We start from the raw sequence: 12,883 nt of genomic DNA on the forward strand, positions 1-12,883 counted from the left end.
GGAAAATCCAGGTGTTGACAGTATTGGTCACACCAAGGTTATCCTTCTCGAGGAGGTGCTTCATGGACAAACTCAGCAACTCTCTGTGTGAGCAAGACACTGGGGAACAAGAGCTTCTAGGAGCTTGGGTGTCCGACCAGAGGGGCCTGTGAGGAGGTTCCAAACGCTATTGTCTAGCAAAAGACACAAGAACTCAGTCCAAGAGTGATCTCCTCCATTAAGAAAGCAATTCAACTTCGCTATCAGTTGATAACAAGTAATCAAAACTTCTAAGCAGAACCCCTGGGCGCAAGGAGATTGGACTATCTCCGGGTAGGAATATTGGTGTCACCTAGCCTTTGCTATAGTTGATAGGGAGCTCAGGTCCAGCAAAGGCAGGTGTCCATGTGCAGCTGGATGGGAGCTTTCCAGGAGAGCTGGTGCTGGATTCCAGCCATGAACTACCACCCGAGAGCTGCAGCCTCTGCTTGCCGTTCAAACATCACACAGGCAGTGAGCGTGGGCTCACATTGGACTTGTCACCACTACGTTTCCTCCTGGGTCAAGGACAGGGCCAGATAGCTAACTGCGCTTCCAGCAATAGAGCCCTGAACTGAAGACACCTCATCAAGACTTCTACCCTTTTTTGTCACAATATCATCCTGGTTAACATTTAAATGGCAGGCTTTATCTTGAATAGACTCAAGTTCTATCAGCCATTGCTACTGCCAGGTATGTATTTAAATGTGGAATGTGAACAAGTGGAGGTCAACTTGAAGTTGATCCTTGAAACGTATTTTTTTGCAGAGATAGGAATCATTATGTGGGACGATAGAGGAGAAAGAATAATCACAGCCAACTACTGGTCTCTGCAGTAAGCAATCGCCTATTAATTTTCAACATTTTAACTCAACCTTCGGCTAAATCTAAAATTTAACATTGACAGTGAAAAGTGGAACTCTAAGGACTAAGTTTAGGACGTAGAGATGGAAGGTCAATATATATCACCTGTTGTTGATGGAACAAGAAGTGGAGGTTTTAAGTAGGATACATGAAGATGAAGATCTGACAGATGGAGCAACTGAAAATAGTGGTAGAATTGTTCTAAAGAGTAAAAGTCAGGTGATTATTGCTTTTTTTTATAAGCCCTTCTGTATAATATGACTTAGTTTTAACTGTATTCATATGGTAGGTTGATTAAAGTGTTAATGAAATATTTTTGGAGAAATGAGGGAAAATCACAGATAAAAGATGAATATATTTTTATGATTTAAACATTTTAAGTTTCTCTAGGTTCAAAATAAAATTAAAAGGAAAACAGCAAGCTCTTTAAAATACAACAAAAGAGTTGGCATTCAGTATATAAAGAGTTCACACAAATTGATATGGAAAACACGAACATCCTCAAAGGATAAATGAGGAAAAGAAATAAACAGTTTACAAAGTATGGGAGACACGCTAATTAATCAATACAAGAAATAATGTTCCATCTTGCTGTGGATGAAGCTCAACCACTCACAGTGCTCTGCTGGATGAGCCACGAAGGAAGGGCTGCCTCCCCTGAGAGATCGCCAAGAAGCAGGTGACTCCCACAAGGAGAGCAACCAGGTGGGAGGAAGTGCACTACCAGACTCAGGAACTTCAGGCACCCAGATCACACCCCAACCTTATCCTAAGAGCCGGATGAAATCACAGTCCCCAAACGAATGTCAGACATGCCCAGTGTGTGGTCCAGATCAGGCCGCCTAACATGCTCTCCTTTTCTCTCTCCTTGAAAGAGCCGGAACCACTGTACATAAGCTGCACTTGATTCTGAAGTCCTAGAAATCAGGTCCTGTGCCTGACCTATCTAGTTTCATGCTCCAGCACCTATCCTGATGTCTTGCTCTTCGTAGGTACTCAGTTATGTTTTGTATAATAGATGAGAAGTTTATGCTAATATGCACAGTACGTGATGTCAGCTGCTATCTAGGTCTTGCTACAGATACCAGTGAAAACTTGAGCTCAACAGAGACCTGTTTGCAGACTCCTGAGAGGACTTGATAAAGGTAACCCAATGAAGTCATGGGCATAGGTTGCGTGGCCATTAGTAGTTTTTCATCTAACAGGTATCATTCATTTTTTTTCGATTTTCAGCAACAGGGATACCCATGGTGGGAAATATTCTGCATTGTTTCAGTCTTGTCCGTGGCTAAAAGAATTGCCTTTTGAGCCTCCAGGAATAAGTGATATGAAGGATGATCGGACCCTTAAAGGTAGGAGTAGTTTTACATCTGGTTCTCATATAAATAGTAATATTATAATTATATGTATTTCTTACCCTTTTTCTCACTATTACGGATTTTTTAAAACTAAATGAGTGTTTTAAGTCAGAACCTCTCCTGGTAGGTAGGGTGGGTTATTTGTCTCACATCATTATAGATGAGAAACAAACTTCAGAAAGGTCAGGAATGTGCCCAAGGTCATATAGCTACCTAGAGTGGATGCTGCTGCCCCTCCCCCCCTGACCATACCACTTGCAGGGGTCTTCTAGGGCAAGGGGCAGGTGCACTCTGGGGGAGAGATGACTTGAGACCCACCTTTGACAAGCGGGGCTCCTTTGAGTGAAGGTGAAGAGAAGCATGGACGGTTTCAGGTTGCTGGCTGCTCTGGGAGAATTCTGAGGCTGTTAGGTTTGAAGGATCTGGCACAGTCTAATTGCCCCCCTCACTGCACGTACTTTTTGCCCGTTGCTCCCCAACACACATGTGAATGCATATCTTTGTGTGCAGACAAATGGTCATTGCATTTTTGTCTCTGGGCTCAGTGCAATGTTCATAAATGACAGTGAGTAAAGACCTTGAACAATGTGAGGAAATTGAAGCATTAGAGATGAAAATGGGCAAATGGGAAAGTAACCCAGTGTTGGGATGGAAGCTGGGGTTCTGTGTGCGACTGATGGAGGAACTAGTAGATCGAGGGAATTGTCTAGGACCTGGAGGCCAGGAGGGAGCTACTGTTTGTAGCCTGAGGTGGGGGTGGGATGTTCTGCCTGAGTCCAGAAGCAGCAAGGGAGGATCCCCGCTTGCTCAGGTGACCAGGGGAACCAGAAACAGAATATAGACTTGTTAGGTTGCCAGGGACAAGAGGACGCATGGAGTAAGGAAGAGGTTGCTAAAACAGCCATCTTCTAACCCATTTAAAGGCAACTTCCTCCTCTGCTGTAGTTAAATTCAGGATAGCTGGCCGAGATAAGGTATCTTCAAGGATTTTACACATGAGGGAGGGTGTAAGCAATAAGGATTAGAGTCCCAGGACCAGAGTTCCAGGAAATAATCCCAAATTCTCAAGTAGATACTACATGTCATCATACAGGAGTGGGAAGTATGCTAGCAACCCCTTAAAGACTGTGACCAGCCACTCTAGTGCCTGAGAGTACCCAGGGGCCCTGGACCAAGCATGTCACCACAGCCCATCATGTCCTGGCTCCCACTGGACAGAGTGCCTCAACCTGTCCAATCTTGTGTGTTCTCCTCTGCCTGTATCCTCGTTCCAAACACACTAGTAGCCTGGCCAAACAGAGCAAAATGGGGCTGTTGCCTGTGGGGTGGTACCATGGAAAGAACACTGGGTTAGGAATCAGAGGACCTGGGTTCTAGTTCCATTTCTACTATTGTCTGGCTGTCTGCTGTTGGGCAAATCAGCCTTGGGAATAATAATATCGCTCCTACAGAAATATAGCAATATCCTACATTCTACATATTACTGTAATATACATATATTATAACGTAATGTATAATATAATTATATAGGACCAGACAAGATGAATATGGTATAAATAAGAAGCAAAGTGCTAGATACCTACAAGGTATTATGATTGTAAATTTTTATACATGCAGCAGAAGTCTGTGATAGTTTCTTCAATGATGGTTTCTGGAGACTTACTCTATTCTTTTGAATGGGCCATGTTTTCCTGTTTCCTTATATTTCTTGTGATCTTTTGTTGAAAGTTGGGCATTTGAAAAAGCAGCCTCCTTTCTAAGTCTGCAGACTGGCTCCGTGCAGGGGGAGACCTTGACCAATTAGCAGGGCATTTACTGAGCCCAGGATAAGCCCAGTATGAAGGGTTAGGGTCTTTTCAGTCCTTTTCTGGACATGCACTTTCCATGGGCTTTTTCCCAATTCCTCAGTATACACAGGTGCTTTAAAAAATGTCTTAATTGCCGAAACCGGTTTGGCTCAGTGGATAGAGCGTCAGCCTGCGGACTGAAAGGTCCCAGGTTCGATTCCGGTCAAGGGCACGTACCTTGGTTGTGGGCACACATTTCCAGTAGGAGGTGTGCAGGAGGCAGCTGATCGATGTTTCTCTCTCATCGATGTTTCTAACTCTCTATCCCTCTCCCTTCCTCTCTGTAAAATATCAATAAAATATATTTTTTAAAAAATGTCTTAATTTTCCTAAGAGACTCCTGCTTCTTCTTAGCTGTTCTATGATATTCCTCAATTAGTAATCTCTTGCCCCAGGCATCTGTGTGTCTATCTCCCCCTTGTGGTTTCCATGGCTTCCTGCGGCTCCCCTGGGGACTTAATCACAAGGAACAACAACAGCTTGTAATTATTGGAATCGAGAGTCTAGGTCAGTGGTCGGCAAACTCATTAGTCAACAGAGCGGCAAACCGCAGTTTGCCGACCACTGCCCTAGACTGAGATTCCAACTGTATCACTTTAAACTCAGCTTAGTCACACAGTCACCAATCAGACAGACCCAGACAAGTGAGAACATTGCTCTACCTTCCGGTTCTCAGGAGGGAACTGGGGACCAGGCCTCCCTTCCTCTAAACTGTACTTCAACCCACCAGGGGAGGGGATGAGACAATTTGTAAAATCACCTTGATATTTCCTACCTTTTTAATGTGGCTTTTTCTTGATTGGGCGTTCATTGGTTGCTGTAGGCCTTTGACTGATTTTCAGGGCTCCTATAAAGTTATTTTAGCTGGTCTCCGGTTGTTTATTTAATGCTTCCCTGGGGTAATGAGGGCCTAGTGCTTTCTGGTCTGCCATCTAGCTGAGGTCCTTCGCTGGTGGTTTTCTGATCAATCATATCACACTGCTGGCTGTGGGTCAATTAAACACTCACATCTTGTTCACATGAGTTGCCAAACTAGGTTTCTGTTGTACAATATATGTGGACTTGATATTTTTTATGTAAATGAAACTTTTTATTTTATTTTACTAGAGGCCCAGTGCACAAAATTTGTGTATTGGGGGGGGGGGGGCGTGTTCCTCAGCCCGGCCTGCACCCTCTTGCAGTCCAGGAGCCCTCGGGGGATAGGTGGGTCTAAGCCAGCAGTCGGACATCCTTAGCGCTGCTGCAGAGGCGGGAAAGGCTCCCGCCACCACCACTGTGCTTGCTAGCCGTGACCCCAGCTTCTGGCTGAGCGGCGTTCCCTCTGTGGGAGCGCACTGACCACCAGGGGGAAGCTCCTGCATTAAGCGTCTGTCCTCTGGTGGTCAGTGCACGTCATAGTAACTGGTCATTCTCCTGTTCAGTTGATTTGCAGGTTAGCCTTTCATTATACAGGATTTTTAGCCCCACATTCTAGCTTGATAAGATCATTTTGGGTCTTGATTCATCTCCCATATTTACTACTTATAGATTTCTATAAAACCAGCAAGCATGCCACTTATGCCTTTGTCATGGTCACTGTAGCATCCAGTAGCCCTGGCCTGGTGGCTCAGCTGGTTAGAGCATTGTCTTGATATGCGAAGGCTGCAGGTTTGACTCCCAGTTAGGGCACATTCAGGAATCAACCAAGGAATGCATTAATAAGTGGAACTATAAATCAGTGTCTCTGTCTCTCTCTTCCCCCTCTCTCTAATATCAGTAAATAAAAAAATTTTTAAAAAACAGGACCCAGGACTTGGCTAAGAAGAGCATCCTTTAACAAGTCTCTGGAGACTCAGTTCCAGGGAAAGTCTACGTGGTGTGTGATTCTGTTACCCGTGTTTGGATTTTTGGGTTCCCTAAGGTAGAAATTGAGAGGAAACCTCAAAGAAGCTTTCACACAGATTTTATTAAGCTTGTGCTCGAGCACAGGGAGGCAGCACAGAGGAAAGGAAGGTCCTCTGAACTGGCTCAAGGGCCCGGCTCTGTTTGACTGCTTTTATAAGCTGGGGACAAAGTGGGCTTGTATGAAAATATGGGCTTTTTGAAAATGGCAGGCAGATTTAGCCAATGGGCTATAGTTTGTTGACCTCTGCCATAGTAAAAGGGAAATCAAGTTCATCAGAAATAATTTTCCTTCACAAATCCTTTTCAACACGTATCTCTCATTGCAGTATTTTCTAAATACGCAAACCATCTATATATATAATCTATATAAATAAAAGCCTAATATGCAAATTGTCCCCTCGGAGTTCAGGACACAGGGAGTTCAATCACTCACTATGATGTGTGTTGACCACCAGGAGGAGTTAAAGAATGAAGGAAGGCCCCGGCCGGCAGCCAGCAGCTGGGGAAGGGAGGCCCCAGCTGGCAGCCGGAAGGTCCTGATCAGCCCTAATCACCAGCCAGGCCTAGGGACCCTGCCCGTGCACGATTTCGTGTGCCAGGCCTCTAGTTTCTTTAATAAACTCAAATTTGGTAAAGTTTAGCGTCAGGTATACTAGTTTGTAAATCTTTGTTTGCATTTTTTAAGTGGCAGTATTTTTTGTCTCCAGTACTTTTCTCACTGTCATTGATCTTGTGACATAGAGATCTTATGATATAGGTCCCTCCATGTTCTCACTCCCATTAGAATGCTTTGCCTCACTTTCTCAGACTCTACTCCACTGCTTTCTCCCCAGGGAGAATTTGGCTTCTTCTGTGGCCACCATGTGTCTGACTTCAGTCTCTATCGTCCAAACTCCTCTTGCTTAATATGTCCTCCAAGGAACCTAGCTCCATGGCTCATCCTTGGAGTCTTCATCCCTTGCAAACAGACAGCCTTAGAGGGCAGTAGATGAGGTTTCTCTAGGAAGGACAACAAGGCATGTGTGTGTGTGTGTGTTTGTGTGTGCGCACATGCCTGCATGCACAGGCTCAGCCTACTTATGCATGATTGTGAAATGATATGATGCAGGTCACTGTTACCGTGGTTAGGAGCAGCGAAGAAGAACAGCATAGGAATTGCTTGCTATAGCAACCTTCTGGTGGTTGTGCAAGTCTACACAGCCCAAGGCTTGTCCAATCACACACATGATATATTCTGAACCTCACCCTCTGTTTTTCTTGTTTGGATGTCATATATTCTTTAAAGTTTGTTATAATTATAAATATTATTCTGGTGCTTACATCATGCAATGCTTATTTTCTTTGTTTAGTGTAGCAAGGTGTTTACTATATGTACTGTATCTTTCTTCATGTTTTATAGCACAAAACAAGATGTCACTTCAATATGAAAAAGGGTCTTTGCACAGAAGACACACGATATCACTCATCAGTCACCCAGGTTCCAACACCAAGCCCACCCTCCCTCCAATCCCTCAGGGCCGGAAGTACACCAGTACTTGACATTGTATACTAACATGGAAACCTTGCTCCAATCACGTCCAGTTCCTGTGTCTCACCTGGCCATGGATCCTGGCTGCTTCTTGCACAGCCAACTACCTACAAAAGAATGTCCTGTATGCCTTAATTCTCTCAATCAATTTCTTTTGTGCTTCTCTGAATAGTGTTTATTTTTTTATGTAAGTTATTCTTAACTTTTAGAAAAGGAATTTGTTTTTCCCACAGCCATTAATGACTTTTCCAGCTGCTTCCTGTCTTAAAGATCCGATGTCAGAGTCTCCCAGGATCTCTGCGTTGCTATGTGCAATGTGATTTTTGTTTTGGGGTTTTTTTATTTTTTTGCCTTTTTATTGAATTTATTGGGGTGACACTGTTTAACAAATTATACAGGTTTCAGGTGCACAACTCCACAACACACCATCTGAACACTGTACTGTGTGTTCATTACCACAAGTCAGGTCTCCTTCCATCGCCATTTATTCCACCCTGTGATTTTTCGATATATCCAACTGGGATTGTGCTCTTGAAATTTCACTGTGTCCATTTATAACATTAGTGTATACTCTAGGGAATTGAAATATTTTATTCTTCTGATTATGACAGGATTGTAGAGTTCCACTTAGCTGTGCCAAACATGATATCAATTGCATCTCTCAAAGGGAGTTAATTAACGGAATTTTCATGGTTCTTGACTAGCTTTAGCAATATGAAGGAATAAAAAGTATGAGATATTTTTTTATTTCACCCTTTCCTGACTCTGATCGTGTATTGCCTGCCATTAGAAATGTTTTAAACAACTTTAATAATCTTTATGGTTTCACTACTTGCTACTAGTATTTGCAGAAAGATAATATGGAGTAGTTACAGGTAAGGCTGGCATTCAGCTGGTATGTGCCAGTGAGATTATCCTGGTTGTTAAAATATTGCAGCACATCCACTTGGGTTGGTAAATGGTCTCTCCTGGAATCCTCTGCGCTAGAGGACTCCTGGGGACAGGAGCCTTCAGTAGTGCTGCACTAATTGCTATATATTTTAAATAACAAAACCCTCTAATGACTTCCCCTTTTAACATATCCAAACCCCCTTTCATGATTCCCTCCCCCTTGACTGGGATGTGGATATACCATGACTTGCAGTCATCTGTCTTCCACAGCCCAGTTCTCAGCAGGAGCCGGACACAGTTCTTTTCTGGGGGTTGGTGGGAGGCAATGGGGGCGGGATGTGGGGAGGAGGACCAGGCTGAGCAGGAATAGGGAGGCAGTCCTCTCTGGGAAAGTAGGAAACCAGAGAATGGGCCTTGTGCCCGAAAAAGCTTAATGAATACTTTCACCTGCAACATCTCATCTTTTAAAAAGTTATTGTGAAATATTTTAGATGCAATAGAAGATATAACAGTTACAATTTCAGACAATGTGGAGGAGGTGCACTTTTCCTTGTTTCTCCTACTAAGTACAGCTAAAATCCTAGAAAATACATATAAAACAAACATAAGAAGACTGGGGGGTGAAAGGGAAAAGAGAGACGTCGGGACCTGAGTGACAGCACAGTGCTGGTTTTCCTTTTGCTTCAATTACCCTGAGCTGGGTGCAGGAAGAGCTGCCACCTCAAACACTAGCCGTACCATCAACAAAGGCTTTAACAGAAAGCCTGCGCTCTCCACCTACAAGGAAGGCAGCAGCCTAGCAGGAGAGAAAGCTTGTAGACAGTAACTGGATTACTTTAGCCTGGACTTCCATTCCCTACCTAGTAGTAATGAAGCACCTCCTCCCCTTCCCATCAGTGGCATCAGAGAAGGTCTGAGGAGACCCAGGACTTCCACCAACTCCTTGCGGTGTTGGGGGGGGGGGGGCGGGGGGGGGGGCGTGTGGAGGAGAAAGAGTGCCCCTTCCCCTCCCAGCCAAGGTGGTCTCAGTGGAGACTCTAAACTTCCTCGTTCACCAAGCATTAATAAGGCATCATTTCTAACTTTCCCACCCTATGTGTCAAAATCAGCCGGGATGTAGAATTCACGACATCATCAACCAATAGGATTTGGCATTTATAGAGCATTCCCTCCAGTGACAGCCGAGTAGGCATTCATTTCAAGTTCTCATGGAACATTTATCACAACAGACCATATCCTGGACCATAAAAAAAAACAAAAACAAAAAAAAACACCTTAGTGCATTTAAAAGAACTGAAGTCATACAAAGTTTGTTCTCTGACTACACAGGAATCAAGAAGTTAATAATAGATAACAGGAAAAATCTCCAAACATCTGTCAACCAAACAGCACTCTCCTAAATTCATGGGTCTATGAGGAATTCTTGAGGTAATTCAAGAAATATAACCAACTGGAACAAGATTAAAACACATCACATCAGCCCCAGCTGGTGTGGCTCAGGTGGTTGGGCATTGTCCTATGCACTGAAAGGCTGCAGGTCCTATTTCTGATCAGGGCACATGCCCGGGTTTTGGGCTTAATCCCTGGTAGGGGGCATGTAGGAGGCAACCAATCAATGTTCCACTCACACATCCATGTTTCTCTCCCTTCCTGTCTCTCTAAAATCAATATTAAAATCTTAAAAAATATATACCATATCAGAATTTGTGAGATGCAGCTAAAACAGTGCTGAAAGGGAAATGGATAGCACTAAATGCATACACTAGAAGAGAGGATTCCCAAATCAATGAGCTCCTATCTCAAGCACCTAGAAAAAGAATAAAATAAACCCAAAACAAGCAGAAGGAAATAATAAAGATTAAAAATCAAGAAAAATGAAACAGAAAAATAATAGAGAAAAAAACAAGAAAACAAAAAACTAGTTCTTTGAAAAGATCAATAAAATTGGTAACTTCTCTCAGGTGAAACTGACAAAAAAAGTCACAATTACCGATATTAGAAATAAAGCAAAGGATGAAACTACAGACTCTGTAGACATCAAAAGGATAATAAGAGACTACTACAAACAATTCTATATTCATAAATTTGACAGCTTAAATGAAATGGACCAATTCCTCAAGAACACACACTACAATTTACCCACTATGGGATAGGTAATTTGAATCCTATATAATCAAAGGTTAATATGCAAATCAACCTACTGTGGAACAACCAGTTGCTATGAAGCGCACTGACCACCAGGGGGCAGACACACAACGCAGGAGCTTTCCCCTAGTGGTCAGTGTGCTCCCACAGGGGGAGCAGCACTAAGCCAGAAGCCAGGCTCATGGCTGGCTAGGGCAGTGGCAGTGGCGGGAGCCTCTTCCGCCTCCGCAGCAGCACTAAGGATGTCCGACTGCTGGCTTAGGCCTGCTTAATGAGGGCTCCCGGACTGTGAGAGGGTGCAGGCCTGGCTCCAGGGACACCCCCACCTCAGTGCAGAATTTCATGCCAAATTTCATGCACTGGCCTCTAGTAACTCTATATTAAAGAAATTGAAGAAATGTATTGAATTACAGAATTCATAATTCTGTAAAAGAAATCTCCAGGCCCAGATGCTTTCACTGGAGAATTCTACCAAATGTTTACGGAAGAATTCACACCAATTCTATGCAATCTCTCCCAGAAAATAGCAAAAGAAGGAATACTTCCCAACTTATTTCATGAGGTCGCTATTCCCTGATACCAAAATTAGACAAGCAGTCTAAAGAAAGAAAACTACAAGATAATATCATTCGTGGATATAGCTGTAAAAATACATAACAAAATACAAGCAAATAAAATTCATCAATCCATAAAAAGAATTAGATACCATGACCAGGTGGGGTTTCACCCAGGGATGACAAGATTTTTTAAATGTTTCAATCAACCAATGTTATCCACTGTAATAACAGGCTAAACAAGAAAAACCGATGGGCACATCAGTTGATGCAGAAAAAGCATTTGACAAGTCCAACATCCATTCATGATAAAAATTCAGGAATAGAGAATGCCTTTCTCAATTTGATAAAGACTTTGGTGCATATGTCTCTATATCTAAGCCATATATACTTGTATTCACTATGATTTTAAACTTCATATTATTTAGGTGCTCCTTGGTTTTTAATGGGGTTATATCCTGTTAACCCCATTTTAAGTTGAAAATGCTTTTAATACCCCTAATCTACTGAACAAAGCTTAGCCTAACCAGTTTGAACTGAATGGACATCACTGTGGCAGCATTATAAAGTGAGAAAAAATGTAAGTTGAATCATTTAAATTGGGGACTTTCTTTTCTGTGTATATTCAGCAATTAACTTTTTTCTCAACACTATATTTGTGGGATTAATCCTTGTAGATTGTTTTTGTTTTAATTCTCCCTGCTGTATAATATTCCATTGTAAGAATATACCAAAATTTATTCACTTTCCTGTTGATGAATGCTAAAGTTGTTTCCACTTTTTTTTTTTTTGATACTACAAAGGATGCAGCTAAAATATTCTTGTCTAGAAGTTGAATGGCTGTGTTGTAGGCATACAGAGCTTAACTCTACCAGATATTGCTACATTGGTTACGCTAATATGCCCTCACCAACATGTGAGTAAGTTTCCGTTTTCCACATTTTCACCCACAAAGCGGAATTGACATTTTATTGCTAGCCCAATGGTTGTTAATGTAAACTTACTGTAGTGTTTAATTTGAATTTCTCCAATTACTAGTAAGTTTGAACATTTTTTATAAGATCATTAGCAACGTATGGCTTCTCTTCTGTGAATTGCCTATTTTTACCTAGTTTTAAATTAAATGATTTTTATCAATTTGCAGTATTTATTTATATATTCTGGTTATTAGCTCTTTGTTCACTATGTGTATTGCAGATGTCTTTCCCAAGGCTGCCTCTGGTCTCCACTTTTAAAAGGGTTCTCTTTTAATGAATAAATGTTTTTTAACATGGCCAAATGTGTCAATCTTTTTCTTTATGGTTTGTACTTTTTATGTCTTCTGAATTCTTATTTAGTCTTCTAGACAGTATTCTAAATGCCTTCTTAAAAAAAAAAAAAAAGTTTTGCTCTTCCCATCTAGGCCTATGCAATACCTGGGCTGGACTTCTGTGCACAAAGTGGGGTAGGACTCAGATGTATTTCCAGTGGTCCCATCCCGTTCCTCTCTCATCTGGAAAACCAATCCTCTCCATAAGTGCATGGGTCTGATTCTGGGCTCTCCGTGTTACTCTTTTATTTGCAATCCATATACCCATAAAACATGGTAGGACAAGTCGTGCCCTTTGATAGTCTTTAAAATTAGTTTGGCTGTTCACATTTTCTTTTCAAGTAATTTTAGAATTTGTTTATCAAACTTTACAAAGCACCTACTTGGAGTTTACTAGAATTACATTTAATTCATAAGTTTGGGGAGGCTTGTCTTTTTTATATTGGATCTCCCTTTCTTCTGTAAACATGCTCCATTTGTATAGT

At 42.1% G+C, this 12,883-nt stretch overlaps 1 protein-coding gene across 1 annotated transcript in view; it reads left to right on the forward strand.

Moving 5' to 3' along the window:
- Window positions 1-7,510, forward strand: part of LRGUK (leucine rich repeats and guanylate kinase domain containing) — a gene marked incomplete at its 3' end in the record, with an annotated part of 110,887 nt that extends 103,377 nt beyond the window's left edge. Inside the window, exons 20-21 of the mRNA XM_080665161.1 lie at window positions 2,116-2,234; window positions 7,371-7,510. Of these exons, the coding sequence (XP_080521287.1) occupies window positions 2,116-2,234; window positions 7,371-7,510 (259 nt within the window). The remainder of the gene's footprint in view (window positions 1-2,115; window positions 2,235-7,370) is intronic.
- Window positions 7,511-12,883: the final 5,373 nt, after the last annotated feature.

Source organism: Plecotus auritus (genome assembly GCF_963455305.1).
Source record: "Plecotus auritus genome assembly, chromosome: 4".
Lineage (NCBI taxonomy): Eukaryota > Metazoa > Chordata > Mammalia > Chiroptera > Vespertilionidae > Plecotus > Plecotus auritus.